This window comes from Agelaius tricolor, unplaced genomic scaffold (genome assembly GCF_023055355.1).
Source record: "Agelaius tricolor isolate 1412-34295 unplaced genomic scaffold, bAgeTri1.0.p SCAF_6, whole genome shotgun sequence".
NCBI lineage: Eukaryota > Metazoa > Chordata > Aves > Passeriformes > Icteridae > Agelaius > Agelaius tricolor.
In genome coordinates this window covers 48,517,674-48,537,380 of record NW_027269266.1, presented here as the reverse complement: position 1 = coordinate 48,537,380, position 19,707 = coordinate 48,517,674, and the positions used below count along the sequence as shown (strand labels likewise).

The following is a 19,707-nucleotide window of genomic DNA, read 5'->3' as shown; positions in this document are numbered from 1 at the left end:
CAGAGTTTCTAAATCCTTTTTGTAATTCAGCTGTTCTGCTTTTTGGAGATAGCCAGCAGCTGTGCCACCTGTGCAGGATGACTATCCCTTGATTTTTACAGCAGTCAGAAAGTAAAACAGGAGTGAGAACATCTGCTTCCCTCTATCACTTAAGAGCCGCTGAAATCTAAGAGGTGTCGATTCTTTCCAACTTCTGACTAACATTCTCAAGCTGGAAAAAAAACTATTCTGTAAACTCTTCTTTGAACTATTTTCTTTTCCTCTAATGTTTAAAATAGAGGGTCCTGAAAATGCAGAAATGAGTGTTGACTTCCCCATCCATCACCACATTCTCTTTGGTGTCTAGAACCCATGAAGAAAGGCAGGAATGAAAATGCTCTTAAAGTCTGTGCAGCTACAAGGTTTGTTGTTAGTATTTGTTTCACTCTAGGCTGTTCTCCCTTAGCCTAGTTACCTAATCAAGCTTTTCTAAGAAAATATATTTTTCCCCTCAAGCCCATGCTCATTCAAATCCACTGTTGCGAATGTTAGCTTTGTTAATGGTGAACTTCAAAATGCATTCATGGTTGCATTTGTTAGCTAATTTAAATGGCTGGGTTTTCTGTCTGGACCGAGAAGCTTGATGCTTCACACAGAAAGCAGAAAGATACAGAGTTGTTTTTTGTTTTTGTTTTTTTTTTTTTAAATTATGTTTATGATTTTAAAACTTCATGTTGGAACATGGAAAGCCCTTTCAAATTTTATCATGAAATGGATTTGGTGGTCTCAGTTTGATCTGTATTATTCAGGAGATTAAACTTTAAAACGGCTATTGCATTTTCTGGTGCTCTTTCTAGTTGTGATTCTTTTTGTTCATACTTTTTTCCTCATTCTAAGAGCTTCTATCACTGTTCTGACCAGGTTGTCACCTCTTGCAGCTTGTAGACAATTTTTGATGCAATGTGAAAGCATGTAAAGAGTGAAGAAGCTGTTTGTAGGGAGAGGTTTTTTTTCCCTATTCTCCTCAGAAAGAATGGAAGTGACCTTTGAGAAACCCTAACAAACTGACAGCTGGATTTATTATGCTAGAAATAGCTTTTCTGGATATCAGGGTGCATGTGAGTTTTTACATTCAGCTTGGAATATTTTGATGTTTAATGCTATTCTGAAGTCCCTTAAGACTACATATGTTGTGTATTTGGACCAGGTACCAAGAAAGCAAATATATGTTTTTGGCATTTCACTTCTACTGGCTTGAAAAGCAAAAATCTGTTACCCTTGTGTCCTCAGTTCTCCCACATTTTTGTTTGTTTATTTTTTCTTTCCTATCTTCCAGATGGAATCAGCACTACAAAGCCCTTCCCTCTCTCCCTCTACCTCCTCTGTATGTGGATATATGCAACCATTTCTCCTAATTTGCGTGTGAACACTGTAAACTTTATATCCAAATCTCGCATTTTGCTTCCTTATCTTTTCTTAGATCAGTTAGGTCTTTTGCTTTTTTATTGTCACCTTTAGCAGTTTTCTCATTAAAGCAGTTTTGATTCTGCCATGGTCTCTTCCTTGTACTCTGTGTTCATTTTCTTCTCTGTTTTAGCATGCTTGGGTGACTTCTAAAACAGCATTCCTTTAATGTTCATCCTTTCATCTACTCTAGGTTTTCTTTGAGTTTCCTAATTTCTATTTTCACCTGCTCTCTGCCTTACACACTACTGATCTTTTTGTGTAACATTTACAAAAGCAAGCAGTGGCTGATAAAATGATCCTGCGCTGTCTTCCTTTCTATGTCATCATCCACTTCAACATCTTGGTATCATGTCTTACTTTCCTCTGCCTCAGAGTTGCCTTCTGCCTGATAGCTTGCTGCTATTGTTCTTTTCCTTATTCTTTTTTCTTTTCAAGTGGCTACCCTTTGCCATTCAAAGTCAACAATATCCCTTTCTGTCATCAACTGTCTTCATACATTGGAACGTAACTGCTGTTTCCTATTGCACCTTTAATTACTGGTTATTTTGTCAGTATGTGAAATTCACTTGTCCCTTCACTTTGTTCCTATGTGCCTGTGAAGTGATTTTTGTTACGGCTCACTGCACTGGTGCCTACCTTTACATTTTTATTGATCCCCATTTTCAAGATCTTTATGCATCTACCTAAATGGCCTCAAGTTGTGCCAGAGGGGCTCAGAGTCACAGAAAGGGTTGTAAAGCATTGGAACATACTGCCAGGGAAGTGGTGAAGTCATCATCCTTAGAACTCTTCAACAAAGCCTGTAGATTCAGCACTTTGAGGACATGGTTTAGTAGTGAACATGGTGGTGGTGATAGGGTTGATGGCTGGACAAGATGATCTTAAAGGTCTTTTCCAGCCTTAATTTTAGGACTCTATGCATATGCATAACACCTCCCAGAAAACTATCCCACATTCATAAAACATTTCACAAGTTGAATTTGTTTAAAATATCCCATTCTTTTGCCTTCATTCGAAGAACATCTTAATCTTTATTAATGTTCAATATAACGTTGAAGTTTAACAAAGCTGACTTTTTAAAAAACAGTCTTTTCTGTGCTATAAAACTAATACCTACATACCACTTTCTATTTCTACCATTCTAGAACAGAAATAAGAGTGTTGTATCTAAACCCCTGATTTTCTATTAAAAAAAAGTTGACTTCCATATAACACACTTTAATGTTGTTTTCTGACTTGTAGCAGTATCTCTACAAAAATTAGCCTGTGTTCTCAAAGGCAGCAAACTTGGATAAAAATGTCATATGGCCTTACATAAAGGTCTGGTTACTACAGAGACAAAACTCCCCTGATTTTCTGAAAGAGTTTAGAAAATGAAAACCCAAAAACTTCATTAAGATCACAAACAATATTTCTTATCTTCTTGACTTGACATGGAGTGTATCCATTAAAATTTGCCTGTTGGTATCACAACAATTATACATTGATGGAGTTAGTATTTTATGACATTTTTTAGATAGTGTGTAGAAAGTGAGGGAAACAATTCTGAACAAAATAGGTTATGAATTCCTTATGAATTCTGCATGAAGTGCCTGAAAACAGACACAGAGTCTCCTTGATAATGGAAGAATATGTTGACCTTTGTTTGTGGAGAAAGGGGAAATGGCTTGTAATGTCTTAAAATTTAATTAAAGTGTCATCTACTTGTGTAAAATTTACTTTATATCCTCTAATGAGAACATAAAACTTTCCAGAAAAGTCCTACTCTTGTAGCATCACAATAAAACTGTAGACTGTAGATAGATAACAGCATTTAGCCTTGCATTCATGCCACATCAACGTTTGTTTTTTGGTTTTTTTTGACTCCACTTCCCTTCCCATGTCTTGATATTTGGTTAGAGGCCTTTAAATGTGCATGTGTGATCAGTCACTCATCAATCATAAGAGCCCAGCAAAACAGCTCATCCTTATGGACGTTTGAAATAAAGCCAGTCCTAGCGAAGAGATTGCTTGCAAGAATTGCCAACAAATTAGATGAATTTTTAGAGTGGATATGAAGTCTGGTTAAACAAACATTTCATTTCTTTTAGCAGCTGATTGATTGATTCCAAACAAAAAAGCTGTGCCATCTGGTCCTGAAAAACAAAGCAGCATTACGCATTCATTTTTAAAGAATTGTATAGGAAAATATCTCTGTAATTCAACTTTTTATGCATATATACACACACAACAATTTCTATAAATTATCAGGGTTTTTATACTTTGCATAATAGTATTTCTTCATATTTAATGCACATAACTTTGTAAACCTATACATTTGTAAGAAAATATGTGAATTACCCAAAAAAGTTCTATCTACAATGCTTTTTTATTATGTCTGAGCTATTCATCATACATTTTGACAAACAATTTATTACTTGAAGTAGAAAGCAGTATTCAAAGAAAAACTGGAACAAACCTGTCTGCTATATCAATTCAAGTTATTCCAGCAAATACTGTGACATTGCTGGACCAGAGAATTAGTTCTGTATATATGTAATAGAGTAACTGCAGAGCTGTGTAGAGACAGATATTGCAGGTAGGGAGAAATTTCACAATTTTGAACCTCAGTGTTATTCTGATTTGTAATAAAAAATGAACAATTAAAAAATTTACAGAGAGAAAACTCATAAGCTCTTTTAGTATCTCTTGGAAAAAAGCTTAAAGGTAAAAGTGTGTTGTATCAATAGAAGTAATTGAATCTTAAATAAGAATATAAACAAAGTTATGAACTATATTGTTAAAAATGGTTTAAATATACTCCTGAACAAGTATTATTTTTCCTCTCTTTCTCTCCAAGTTGCTAGAATTGTCTTCCTATTCTTACTTTTCTTCACATTACACAAGCACAAATTATGTCCTGCAAGCTTTTAATCACTTCTGTAATTTTGGAAAGATGCTTTATTTTCTGTGAACCTCAATGATATTGCTTTAATGTCAGAGGTACAATCCTTTGTATATAAACAGGATCCATTAATTTTCCTAAGATTTTTTCCCCTAAGTTAAAACTATTCCTATTGCTCTGTTTTATTTCTTTTCAGCTATTTATGAACTCTCTTGTGAAGCATACAAACACTTGGGCAAAACTTCAAATTACTACTGGATAGATCCAGATGGCAGTGGGGCACTGGGACCTTTGAAAGTTTACTGCAACATGACAGGTAACTGCATTGTATTTACTAATTAAATTGGTTGAAGGGGGGGGGTTTGGTTTTTTGGGTCTTTTAAAATGTAGTTAGGAGAGAGAGGCCTTTCATATTTCTTGTTAAAAGAAAAATAATTGCTAAGAACTTTTCATCAGGGATCATCAAATCTGAAGTCACTATTCAGGATAGACTGAGCAAGGCGGCAGCTACTCCATTTAATAAGCTTTTTGAATTGCACCTATTAGGCTTAATAGGTCTTTGTATCCTCAGTGTTGCATCATTAAAAAAAATTAAAAATACACACAGAAAAATTTGATTAATATCGCCATTTACCAAAGCTGTTGTATATCAGCCTAGTGGAGTTTAGTAGTATCTGTTGTTCACGGGGTGTTGCAGAAGGCAGCTTACCACCACAGGTAGGGAATAAAAATTAATTACTGAAGAAGCAAAACGTTTAAGTTTTCTTAATTGTCTGGTTTGACTTTTAAACTGTTTTTCTAACACCAGTTAAAATCTGAAGATAATATTTATATACCTACATTAATTTGATTTTGTTGTATGTATTGTCTTATGCTTTTAGGACTAGTTTGTATTCTCACCAAAAGTATCTCATCTTAGTCATCTGTGTTGCCATGATGAGGCAGGAAAATATGATCATGAAAAACAGGACAATTTTTTGCACTGAGAATATATTATTTCTTTGTTCTGTTAATGCATAGCAGTTGTCTCAGGACTTTTTCTGATATGAAATATTGGATAGCTGATAAAACAAAGATGTGCTCTGGCTTTCCCCAAATGTCTGCCTAAAAAGTTAGAATTTCTTTATGTTTGCATTGGAAATCTGGTGTATGCATGAGTCCTCAGGCTCCATCATCAGCAACATGAAGGTGAAGACACTGCCCCATAGGTTGAAACACTGTCTCTGACTTTTTAGATATAACAGGTGCTAAAGCTCTCACATGCTTCTGGAGGCAGAAATCTGGAATATCTGGGTCTGTGGGATGGGGGTGTATCCAACTGGAGTGGGAGGGAGGGGGAGGGAAGCATGACACATGAAGCAAACTACAAATCAGGTTGGGGCAGACAGCCTGTTGGAGAACAGAATACCACTGTTCCACGTTGCTATTAATGTCTGCTTTTGTATAATAAATGCATACCTAGAAAGGAGCATGATCTAAGATCTGGAAGTGCTGTCAGTCCCATTTGGACTGGAGAGACAGTCCTGAGACACAGGTGTAAAGGCACTCTCTCAGATCCTGAGCCATGTAGAGCATTTTAAGTCATAACTCGAGCACCTTGGACAGCATCAGTAACTAATCAGGCAGGCACTGCAGGAAACAAGGCCAAGAATGCTGTCATTTAAGTGATTTTTGCTCTTCAGAACTGCTGTGTTCAGTACTAGCTATAGCTTTTGGGTACTCCTCAAGGGTAGATTTGTAAATTAAAAATATACTGCCCTAGTGGGGTTAGGCTCAGAAAAGTACACTCATCCAGTACTGCAGCATTGCTCATTCACGTTAAAAATAAAAATAAAACAGAAGGTCCTAGCAGCTTCTTCAACTCCTGGAAAAAAAAAAAAAAAGGAGAAGTAAAATAAATAATTTCATTTTACTTACGTTTCTCATCTACAGAAAAATTTCAGAATATATAAATGTGACCTTTTCCTAACCAGTGCAAGGAGATCATGAACGTTAGGATACATGATTTAATTCACTTGGCTATGAAGCATGCTGTGGAAAAATGCAGTTTTCTGTTTAACTGGATCACTCTCATCAGCAGCTCTTTGCTACAAGAAAAAGGCAATTTGCACTAATATCCATATAAACATTGCAGTTTTGAAAAAAAAAAAAAAACAAAACCTAAAACAACTATTTCTTTGTTACAATGCAAATGACTGCAAGAGATATGTGAAAATTGATGGGAAGTAATTTTAATCTGTGCTTCTAAAACTGATTGTTGTTCCCAGCAGAGTAAAGCTCATCACCTCTGTACATACTGTGTAGTGCCTATATGTTGCAGATGCCACAGTTTTTGTTTTCTTTTGATTAGTGGTCATCTGAGGCACTAAGACTGGAGGGCCAAGAGCTACAATTTTAGCACAACTTCCTAAATCTTTTTCTGAATCTATATAGGGTATTATCAGCAGCACACATACGTTGTGTAGGGAAGGAGATTATATGAGTACTTTGCTTCATCAGTAACACAGTTCTACAGAACTCTGTAGCAATTATACGTATCTTGTCATATAACAGAAAGCACTAAAGCATGTGAGAATCAGAGCAGGATTTTCAAAACCAATTAGTATCCAGCTTGTGCAGGTATATGGTATTGCTAGAGCTACAATTGAAAAAGAACTTAAACTAGCTGAATTGCAATTAAGTATTTTTTGCGAACATAAAGCTAAGTAACCTACAAATTTAGCTACACTGATTGGTACGTGGAGTATACTACATGAATAAAATTAATATGGCAAGATAGCGATATTTTGTTTTGATAGAGATTTTTAACTATATTTTCCTCTCTAGTCTGAGAGTCAAATCTAAATGTTCCTATTCTTCCACAATGTAAAACAAACATCTCTATATTAAATTACTACGCAAGATACTAATGCACATTTTAAATTCACCTTCTTTCATTCAGATGAAACTAGAAAGTAGAGAACATCTTAATGACTTAAAATGTGAAGTGCAACTTTCTTGTTCCATTCCTTGACAAAGCAAGTCCACCAAGTTGGCAAAGTGAATATCAATGGTTGTGAAGCAAGGTGGTTTAACAGCTATGTACTACTTTCACAATTGCTGTAGTACAGTTTTACTAGAGCAAAATGTTGGATAATAAGTGTCACTCTCACTTGACTGTAAACCTTCTAGGGCAAGGACAATATCCTGAAAAGCCACTGAAATTGTTTGTTGTGAAATTGTCTTTAGCCCTTTAATATACTATAATCACTAATATGGGGACACAAAATTCATAATTTCATCATTATATCAGCATTTCACTTACAGAGTCTATAGTCAGAAAGCATTAGAGTACCCAAACGTGACAAACAATATTAAAAAGAAAAAAGAGAGAAAATTGTGGTGCAGAAGACAGCTGTCTGGGCATATTTCTGGGCATAATCCATATCCAAATTTAGTGTGTCTTAATTTAGTAAACTGACGAGTGTCATGACAAGACCCCCCCCCTTCACAGATGTTGCTGTGGTAACTAAAAATTGTTCTGTTTTCTAAGATGTGCTGGTAATTCAATGGTGCAAAGTTAGAAATATGTAATTGCATGTGCTTCCCACAGCAGTTTGTGGTCTCTACAAATAACCCTATTTTCAAAGAAATCCCCAAGCTTCTCCTTCCAAGTCTCTTGTCCTTTTCTTTTCCAAAATAAAGGCTGTACTCAGAGCTGTGTTCTGATAGTCAAGAGGAACCAAGCACTTATATTTTATGTCCTCATAGTGAAATGAAGATGTCTGAAATATTACATTCCAACTATTTCTGATGCAATAAAATAGCTTTTTAAAATGTAGGGCATTGCTGTTCATGTTATGCAGTTTCCCAAATAGTTGTCTGTAGGAACTATGTAAATTTTAGGAAGCTTTTTTCCTTTGCCTTTCTTTTTTCTATTTTTGAAAAACAGTATTGGAAATGCTTTAGAGGTAGAAAGTCGGAATTTTTCAAATTAAATCACTTATGGAAAAAGTATTCCTTGATGCTGTGTTGTGGCACAATGTTTAACCATTAGACTGCTTTTCAGTTTAGCCTCTTTTGTGGCTAAGTTCAACAGGGAACTCTTTCAAAGTTCTTTCAAAACTCTTTCTCTCATCTTACCTTCTTTAAGCGGCAGGTCCACAAGGCAAAGTTAGACTCTGTATTCAAACTGGTTTTTCCAAAGTTGGAGGGTTGCTCTCTCAGTACCCAGTTTGACCTTTCCTGTTTTCTCCTTAATTATCATTAGAGCAGCAGCTGTAGTGGAAAGAATTGCTCTTTTAAGGTATTTGTTAGAATATCTTAATATCCTAATTATTTTTGTGCAAAGTTTGAGTATATTGCAGCTTCATTCCATGTGCTGTATAATATTGCTGAATCTCTAGGCCTGTTTCCTTTTCCTCTGACAGATTAGTTTTAGTCCCATTGAAAAAGACACAAGAAAGAAATTGGTTACTTCCCATTTTTCATGTTTCTCTTTTTATCTGTTTGTTATGAGGAGGATGGAGAAAAAATGTCAGTTGAGTAAGATTGTTAAGATCTTACTTTGCGTACTTGTCCTGCAAGAATTTTTAGAGTGAGGAATAAGTAGAGGAACAATGCAGAGGGAAGATAAGGGCCAAGTTACTTATCCTAATGGCTGTAAGAGATGTCTGCAGGAGAGGCAGATCTGCTCTCCTGTAGTTGCTTGAGGCTTTAAGCTGAGGAGAGGAAAATCATAGCCTGCTGTTTCTAGTGGTTCATCACTTAGACTACTGATGCAAAGTAGAACAGAAAGGTTTCATAATGTATTTCACCAGAAGATATGTCAGTTAATTCTTTCTATTGGTCCTGAAGTCTTTATGCCTCCACGATGCAGCTTTTATCTCATTTCAGGATCCAAATAGCTACAAGCATAATGGCTCCATTTGAGTGGTACTTAGCCTATCTCCTTTCTCCTACAATTCATTTGCCTCAAGCTGCTCATCTTCAAACAGTTTGAGAAATCATTATGAGTATTCATAGCCTGCCTCATTAAGGTCAAATGTACGAGGTGACTTCTCTATGCACTCTCCTCCTTCCCTTCTCTCTCTCCATTTTTTTTTTTTAACAGAAGTGGCACATGTGATAATTACTAGAATGACTTTGTGAGCAGACATTAAACAACCACAACTGTTGTATCCTGTGACTTTTCTCTCTTCTCGCTGTAAATAGCAGGTCAATGGAGTGTTTTATACTATGAAATATGTAGAAACATAGTACCCTATGAATATAAGTGTGCCATCACTACATCCTAAATAAAAGTGCCCTAGAAGCAGTAAAGGTTTGATTCTATTGCTCATATCCATATAATCAGTTCTCTCATATGAGAATTCTTACCTGAGAACTGCATTGCTGAACTTCCAAGGTACCAGAACTTTTATTCATGCATATATGTATATATATATATAAAATGTTGAGCAATTTAAATCAATAAAGTAAAGATTTAGGGAAGAAGTTAATATTTTTTAGTAGTTAATCAGAATAGAAGGAATTGATACATATTTAAAATGAGTAAACAAAATTTTGTTATTGGGCAATGCTAAATTGTTTAGGGACAATTGTAGAGACCTTACTAGTGTAATCTCATTGCAGAAAGCTTTCTGCAATAATATTTCAGTCCCTTGCCTAAAATAGAGGAAGAAAAATAGTTTCATTGTCTCAATTCTTACATATGAAATGAAGATTTTATTTCTAACAGCATCTCGTACACTTTTCTTTCCATTGTAGAGGGGTTTTGGGAGGCTTTTTTAATAGTCTGTCAGTCATTTTTTCAAGTTAAAATTACATTTGAGGGGTAAAAAGAGGAACAAATATTTGAAATTAACTGGGGCTGTTGTTGCAGGGTGTCCAAGCTTGTTTGCTTGCAGATGAAACAAGAGCAGAAACAAACATAGCAAAAAAAAAAAGGGAAAAACATCAATACATTTAGGAATTTAGGACACTGTTTTTCATTGTTTTGGCTTATCAAGCTAGACTCTCTGTAAAAAAGGAAAAGAGAAAAAGTCCTGAGAAAGAAGAAAATAATCATTGAAGCATCAGGGCATCATATCTAGAGGAGCAACTCTGATGGCAGACTTTACTCCTAAGGTGAGCTCATCTTCAAAGCATCAGAGTTAAATAATAGACCCATGAGAAACCTGGAAACAGAGCAGACTATGTTTACGTTTCTGCCTGCCAAGTTGGCTGAAGCATCCTGCATCTCAGCTTTAGTTCATTGATTATATTTTTCATCTGCTCTTATTTACATGGCCTGTCCTTTTTATTCTAGGTTTCATGGGTACATATTTTCATTTTTAATCAGCTTTTCTTGTTGTTGTTATTTTTAATTTATGTCATGTTTGGCTTTCTTACTCGTTGTGGTACTTTAATGTATCTCAACAAATTTGGCTAGTGTATTTTTCCCCCTTGCTGTGGAACACAGTACTGACTTGCTACAAAAGTGATCATGGTTGTTTTTCCATCTGGACACAACTTTTTTACTCAGCCTCAATCAGTTGACAGACTGTAATTATTAGCTTTACCTGGACTCATCTTGATCAGAGGCAGCTTGCTGTCTGGGGTCCTTGTGAAATAAATCAGGATGTTTTTCTGTTTGGTGTGTTGGGTGTGCCTCAGGTTATCACTAAAAAGTGATGTTGTTAGGCACCCTTGGGCTTGGAATTTATTTGAGTCTGACTGGTTAAAGCCACTGTCTAGATGGCAAGGAATGAGTGAGAGCAGTCTGTTGCTGTGTTCTGTGATAGCATGTCAAGTTTATCATATTGTCAGGCTTTTAAAGATGGAAGAGTAAAGGACTGCATTGAAGAGTAAAAGCCTGGCATTAAGGGTCATGGGATTGTGAGGGCTGTTTTTACTTACCTTTTATAATGTTCACGACTTAAACATACACTGCCATAGAAACAGCCTCCACACAGACATGAAGGTTCTAATAATTTCAGGGCTCTTCATAATATAAAATCATCAAATTTGGTAGGGGGGAGGAAAGGTTGTGAATCAATACCTGGTGACTTCATTAAGCAAAAATGGGTAATAACGAAAATGGGATGTCAGGACTTTAGGGTTTGAGTAAATCATGTTAAATTCACATAACCCTAAATAATGTTGGAATATCTCTATATATTTTCTGCAGTCACCTTTGCATGTGTAGAAAGTGAAAAGCTACCCCAGTTTGCAACTGCAGAGAAAATATCTAAACCATATAGCAAAAAATATCATGTGAAGTCTGCCTTCAGGACAAAGTTCTTGATTTGCTCTGTTTCAGAAGAAAACAAGGTTTATCATTGACACTCAAGGTGGCTTCTTAAATCACCAAGTAATGGAAACATTTCTGGCTGTCTGACTACATTCCTGTGGTTCTTCCTCTTTTTTTTCTGCCCCACTTCAAACTCTGAGGCATCATATAAGAATATACATGAATAAATGCATGTCATGTCATCATCTTAATGCATTTCAGATGCTCATAGTTGGAGCAAACATTCATATATCAGGCATAAGATGACTAAATGTGTATTTACCTTAAAGCATGAGAAAAAATTGGCTTTTGAGAGTGACACAGAAGACTTAGTTGAAAATAAAGGAGAGTCTTTGTTTTGCTGAATTATTTGGTCTAGGAGAAGCAAAAAATCCTCCTATCATCTGCAATCAGAAAATATTTCTCATTTGTTGGAAACCAAGCTCTCAGAAATTAGAATACAACAATCCTTTTTAGAATTCTGTGCATTGCAGGACCCCACAAGCCTATATTTCAAGAAATACATCCATAACTGGGGGAGCAGAAAAAAGGGATGGTTGGAAATAAAATGATGAGCAGTACTATCTACCTCAAACTGTTACTGTGAATGTTAGAAGCAAATATTTAACTCTGGATTCACTCCCACACACTTGTTCCCTACTGGGGATGTAAGGAACTTAGCACAAGCTGCTTCAGGCCAGTGATATGCTTCAGTTCTCCCTAGAAAATTGCTCCTGTAGAGAATATTATTGAAAGGCCAAACAAAACTTGTGTTTTCTGTGGAACTTTTATTACTGATTTTGGTCAGAAAATTAAGGTCAAGTAAAGGCTAGACAGTTAAATTGCCCCTGAAATAGTGGGAGTTGGTGGTGGTGTTTTGCAAACTTTGATTGTGATGATAATATTTTCTCTGAGTTTTTCTGTTGGTTTGGGGGAGGGGTACAGGTGATGTGAGGTGTGTGTCTTTGCATAGTCCCTATATTACTGGGAAAGCTGCTCTGTACTTCTGTGGGCTTTTAGCTCTTGTACTGCCTCAAAGCCTGAAAGGTGTGAGTCACTAAGTTCTTGTGGGACTTGTGGTATACAGAAATGCTTTCCCATATGTGCTTCTCCCTTACTGCTTCCTTGTCCTTAATCAACAGTGCAAAGAACATCCTGCAAAGAACATCTTCTCATCAAATCCTATCCAGGGCTGCTTTTTATTGACTGCTACTGATGCCTCAGGTTTTGGCTTTTGATTTTTTGGATTCTGTACTGCTTTAGTGTGTAGTTCTGAGCTTCATATAAGGGGATAGTAAGCTCTCTTCATAGAGGAGGTAGACAAAACCCTTCCTTTTTTAGCTGGGGACCAAGGACAAATGATCCTAATCTCAGACCCAAGAGCATAAACAGCGGTGGACTGAAGAGAGAAAAACAAGAAGTATGGAAATTCATAAGTTGAAGCTATGATTGGACAATTAACTCCAATATGCTAATGGACTAAAACTTATAAAAGTGAGAGACCTCGTGACCAACGGAACCATTTTGGATTCATCTTGGGTGTAGCCCTGGCTGGGCTCTTGTGGTGCCCAAGGTGTATCCATTGAGGCCTTTTAATTAATACTTACTTTATTCTTTAACTCCCTCTAGCCTGTGTTATAGGTCAGCCTTCACAGGGTATCACTACTACTGTCTTGTCTAGCTGACTGTGGGACTAGGAAGAACACAGTTTACCTGTTCAGAATGTTGTTCCTATTGATAATTTTGCTGAAACTGGAACAATGTAGCTAAATATTCAAAGAGCAAATTTTGCTGAAACTGGAACAATGTAGCTAAATATTCAAAGAGCAGATTAGTTAAAAGGAAATAGCTAAAATCCCATTCAGATCACAAATGGTATATTAAGTTCACTTATTTCTGAAACAGGTAGACAAGTGATGAAAAAATTACAGGCAATTTCTAGGAGCAGAAAGAGATTCGTTCTACTCTAGAATTTCCAACCAGCATTCAGGGTGCAGTGTTGCCACCCTGATGTGTAATTTTTTTTAAATAAATTTGCCTAGAAGGGCAGGTAAACTGAGTGTCACTATTGCTTTTAAAAATTCTCAGGCTTTCTTTTATGCTCTGAAAGACAAGTTATAAAAAGAAATTACTTGGGCAGTGAATAAGCTGCAGAAGATATCCATTTTGATCTGTGCTTACACATCTAGGCATTGTACTGCTGATGCAATTTCCCCAGGCACGCAGGAGATTACAGAATGATTCTCCCATGTCTCCCTCCCAGGACTTCCTAATAAGTGAATAGATTATGTAAGAATATGAGTGTACAGTGTTATGAAGTTTTTGTGTGAAGGCTATCTTTGAATGCTCCAAGAAGAACCCAAGATTATTTACACGTTTGCATTTTATCACTTAAAATTAGTCTTACTGCTTTTCTACAGAAGAGAACAAATGCACAGTGACTGTAATGTGAACCTAGAGACAACATTTTTTATCAATTTTGAATATGGGCACTCAGTACACTTTTTAGGGCAGCACCACAGGTATGCTGTAAACTCCCCTCCACCACTTTCACGTGGTGGGAAAAAGAATGAAAGGGAATAGCAACGAGGGCAAAAATTACTTAAATCTGATATCATCTGGAAACTGGCCTTTTTCTTTTCTTTTTTAGCTTCAAGGTCACAGAAAGTAGTACTTCTTCTGAAAATATGGTGGTCAATCAGAAAATATTATGAAGAGACCACTTAGATCCATTAAAACCAATGAGGAATTTTCCTGGAAGAGACAGACTTGTTTGCAACCTACAAGGAATAAATAAACAGGATACAAATCAAGAACAAACTAATGCCAGAATTCCATATGGTTTAGTGAGAAGAGTCTAACCAACATGACCATAAGATGAGCTCTGAAACTTTGTACAGTGAGTAGGGAGCATCTACAGCCAGAGAACTTGCAGAGAAAATTTTTAAATTTGGAATGGAAAGATGCAGTTGCAAACCAGGTCTCTTGTTCAGAAAGTCTTAACTGATAGGTATAAGGATCTCCTTCTACTTGTGTACTGGAAGCCAAGTGTTTCAATGTTAGGGGTCTGGGTTCATGTTTATTATCTTCAGAGTTCACATTATTAAGAGAATTAACATGCTTTTTATGCTTCCTGCTTTAGAGTTTTTTTCCATTTGCTAAGCCCCAGTTTTCTTCAGGAAGTCTAGAAATAGTGGTTTTATCTAGTATGTTTCAGGATATGCTTCCCTGAGTGAGAGCTATTGAGGTTATAATCTTCAATTATCCTAGATGAGATTTATTAGACTAACACTGCACACACTGAAACACTCAATAGTAAGCAAGTTAAGAAAACTGATGAGAAGAAATTATCTTCCTAATATTATTTTTGTGTGTTTTGCCAAAGCAGTGCCCTAAGCCTTGAGATGATAGTCCTCCAAAGAGAATAGCTTTTTATCTTCATGTTGGGATGCATTTGTGCATCAAAAATGGAAATCACACTAAATTTTCTTTCTGAACAGCGTTTGCTGACTACAGTGGAATTAGGCTTGTCAGTAATGGTAAAAAAAATTATGTTTAATATCATGTCAGTAGGAATAGGAAAAACTACTGTCACAAAATAATTTCAAAGGCGATGTTGTAAATAATTGTGTTGGATATCTAGGACCACCGCTACTCGATTGAATTTGCTTTTTCTTAGCAATAGCTTGGTGGACAGGAATTGGTGTTCTCACAGAGACATGGATATCCTATAGAAGCTGACTTAGCTCTCCAAAGCCCAAGTGTGTATTATTTGAGGGTGTAGATCATAAGCATGTTTCTGTCAGAAGCATTTTTCTACCTGAAGATGCATTATTGCTAATTTTTTTCTGGTAACTACCACAGAACTAAGCTGAAATGTTCAATCTTGTGTTGTATGGTGGGCATCTGATGAACAACCAGCTGAGCCAATTGGATGCTCACCAAAAAGTGTACTGAGACTCTTCAGGTGACTGACATCTCTGCTAGGCAGAGTAGAAACAACTGGGGCAGACTCATAAGTATTTCTGGTCAAGGGTCATTAGCAAAAGGACTTACTTACGATCTTGCCTTGTGCACTGGCATGAATATTCATGGCTTGTCTCTCTCATTGCAATAAACCAAATTACTTAGAAATTAAGGATATATGGGAAATGAAAACCACAAAAAAAAAGGCACTAACAGACTTAATTAATGTTAATATTCAGAGGGGCTGTCTGACATTTCTGCAGCTTTTACCACTGTGTCCTGGAGCACTGAGTGGTTGCTTCATTTCTGCCTGACACTGTTGCAGATTTTTGCTACAACTGTTAGATTAATGTAAAAACCGTGTTACTTAACACCAAGCTGTATTGCAAACCTATACTTTCAAATGCTTTGCAGGGCTTTGTGGCATCTGCAGTGGAAAAGAAGCACTGCAGATGCCAGAGACCAGCAAACCACATTTTTCATTGCATCAGAGACAGAAGAATCAAATTAGAGTAGCTGCTGTTTCAGCCTTCTTCTTAGGTAGAAGTCGCTAATCAATCTTACAGGTTTCAGTATTAAGTGAAGTGCCAAACCTAGACAATTTTAAGATTAGATTTTAATATTTCCAAATCACATAATGTTTTTTGAAAGCGTAACTAGAACAAAGATAATTTCTCTTGAAATTACTTCTGTTCCTCCCCATCCTTTTGTTTCCAGGTCTGGGAGATGTCTTCTATTAGCTCAGTTGCTAACATTTTGTTGAAATGTATTTAAACTAATATTTTAATACCAACATCAATATTGCTTCTCTTTCTCTTCCCTTTTCAATAATGTTTTTTGCTTTATATGGTCTCTAAGCTATTTCTTCAGATTCATGAGTGACACTGCATGTGGAGCAATTGTCAGTATTATCTGTGTGCTTTTGAGTAAATAATAAAAGTAAACCTAAATCCTGGCCCAAACCTGTGGATGTCTTGATGTGTAGTCAGTTCCCTCAAATGGTCTGCTCTTTTGTCGCTGTAAAAAATTCCAGGGTTTGTTAAATGTTTTATATCTTTTAGGTAGGTATGTTTTTAGATTTGGGGGGTTTTGTTTGCTGGTTCGTTTTTTTTTAAGGTAATAGAAGGATCTTTATATTTCATTTATTTGTAACATATTCTTATGCCAGAGTGACTATCTGCCAGGTGACTGCAATAAAATAGATTTTGAAGAAAACAGGACTGTTCACTCCTTTTCTATACAGTGTAAAGATTTTCCATTATTAGGAAATTCCTAAAAGCTTTATTTTGATCTTTTGCTTTTGTTGAATTTAGTGTTCACTGAATTTCAGCATTGACATTTTAATGCCGGATACTTTCATAGATGGCTTTGCTTTTTGGATCCAATCTTTTTTTCATGGACTAAAAAATGCTACAAATGAAAGCTAGTTTTATGTCTAAAAAGTGAGATTAGTTTTGGTTCTTGAATTAATGATGGGATCATTTTATTTTGTGATAAATTTCCTGAGCTGTCCAGTCTGCATATTTAATAAAATTTTACTCACTAAGTGGATACTCGGTAGATTACATTATAGTGAAATTTCAGCTCTACTGAAATGTTTGAGTTGCATCAGCTACTTGGAAACAGTTTTCTGGCTACTAGAAATTAGGAGACCCTACTGTAAGCAATTGTATTAGTGCTGGGTAAGGAACAGTGTCTGAATCCTGCATGTTCTACGCTGTGCACAGTTCATGCAGAGGAAACCAAAAGCCTTCTTTTCACCTCTGACATCCCTACACCCAAAGCAATGTACAGGTACAGATCCCCAGACTCACATTGTCTGAATGCCCAGATTACTTTAAAAGGACACCCAGCAGCTATGTGAAGTGCAAGGCCAGCAAAGGATGGACAGGTCCCTGGGCAGAAAGACTTGTACTGCCCGTGTGCTCTCCTTTAGACACTTGTGGCTGCCCACTTTGCAGACCACTTTCCCTCCTCAGGAAGCTGTGGGGAGCAATGAGGTCACCCCTCAGCCTCCTCCTCTCCAAACTAGATAAGCCCAGTGTCCTCAGTCGCTCCTCAGAGAACATTCCTGCCAGCCCCTTCCCCAGATTTGGCATCTTCCTGTGAACACATGCAAGTATTATAATTCTCTTTTTAAATTATGGGGCCCATAACCTCACACAATAATTAGGGAGAGACCACACTGGTGCTAGATAGAGCAGGATAATGACTTGTTTTGACTGGCTGGTGATGCTGTGTTTGATTCACTCCAGGATGGGATTTGCCCTCCTGGCTGCCAGAGCATACACTGCTGGCTCCTGTTGAGCCTTCTGTCAGCCAGCACTCCCAGACCCTTCTCTGCTGCCACTCCTCTCCCAGCCTAGACTTGCATCTGCTCTTGCTGCACCTCACGTGGAGAACCCAACGTTTGCTCTTGTCAAATTGCATGCCATGGATGATTCCACAGTACTCCAACTTATCCAGATCCCTGTACAAGGCCTCTTGTCCTCCCCTCCTGAAAGAGTCAACAACACCTCCCAGTTTAGAATCCTCCACAGACTTGCTCACCATGCATTCAACTAATGCATTCAGATCACTGATGCAAACATTGAACAGAACTGGCTCTAGAATTGCACCCCGAGGAACACCACTAATCACTGGTCACCAGCCAGATCTAGCCCCACCACCCTTTGAGCCTCACCTTTCAGCCAGTTCTTCACCTAGTGGACCATGAAGCTGGAGTTTGAGGGGGTTTAGGGTATTTTCCTCCCCTTTCTTACTGTTTCCCCTCTCAATCAGTGCATGGAATGAAACCTTTGACCCATTGAATTCATTGGGGAAATTTTGTGTCTATTTTTGTTTCCTTATGCACCTAAATTTTGTGTGTATGTGCATTTTGAATTGTTTTTATAATATGGAAAGAATAAATATGTTGAGTCAGTTATGCAAGTTTCAGACCTGCATTAGAAAGGAGATTGATTTCTGCATCTTCTCAGAGTGTAACAAAGTCAATAGCCTTCATAAAATCTCAGAATTTTGTTCAAATGTTTAATCTTCTGTAGTGGGCAATATTTAGAAGTTAAGCAATGAGAATTATCTGCCGTAGTGTATACTTATTATACATACGTACATATTTATCTCTGATGGGCAAGAGGAACTTCACAGACTTTTTAAATGTCATTATTTTAATTTCAGCTATAGATAGTTTAATTGTTCTTGGAGTACCCTATGGAATTCAGAGCACTGCCTTAATATTCAAGGGGGTATAATTTATTTGTCTTCTTCAAGGAAATAAACTTCCTACTTGTTGGATATGGGGAAGCCGAATGAAATAAATAGCAAATTGCTTAATAACTAGTGAACACACTTGAAAACCCCTAAGTAGTTGATTACTAAATGGTTTCTATCACTGTTGAAAATTTCACTTCAAAAGTACTTATTTTATTCCAGACATCATCTTTTTATACTATGATGGAGAAATAATTTAAAATTCTAAATATAATGTAGCCAAGCAGCTTAGTCGCCAGGAAAGTTGCATGAGGTGCATGTGTACTTGCCAAGAGAAAAGATTATATATATGTAAAGAAGAGTGATTGATTGAGGCCAAAGGGTAGGTCCAGGCCAAGCAAGCTGGAGTACATGGATTAGCTGTAGTCAACTTTTGCAGGAATCAGCTTAACCATATGTGGAATTTGTCTGGTCCAGTGTAGTATTCTTCATAACCTCTAAATATCAGGCTGATGAATGTGAAGAGATGTTTCCTTGCAAATTTCTCATTGCTCTAGAAAATGTTTTGCTGTTGCAATGGTTGGTTTCCATATACATTTGGTACCTCAGTAGGAATAGACAGTTTAATACCTCTTTTTCCAGATAATGATACAAAACACTTAGCTATTCAGTTCTGTTGAACCTGATCTACAAAGTTCAATTATGCACAGTCGTGAATTTTTCAGCATCTCAGAATTATCAATTTAAAATATATAATTTCTGCATAATGAGATGGGTTAAATTTATTCATAGATGGTGTTACATTTCTTAGTGGATTTGAAGTATATGGGATAGTATATGCAATCCTTTGATGAAAAAGAAAGTAATATTAGATCTAGTAAAAAAGCAACTTCATTTTCACATACACCACCCTCTTCTCCAAATTCTGTGGTGTTTTCTGTATGCTGTG

The 19,707-nt window shown here is 36.6% G+C and overlaps 1 protein-coding gene across 1 annotated transcript in view; it reads left to right on the top strand.

Moving 5' to 3' along the window:
- The window catches only part of CNTNAP2 (contactin associated protein 2), a 1,031,572-nt gene that overhangs the window by 691,034 nt on the left and 320,831 nt on the right, over nucleotides 1-19,707 (top strand). The window contains exon 12 of the mRNA XM_071429755.1: nucleotides 4,527-4,646. Within this exon, the coding sequence (XP_071285856.1) occupies nucleotides 4,527-4,646 (120 nt within the window). The remainder of the gene's footprint in view (nucleotides 1-4,526; nucleotides 4,647-19,707) is intronic.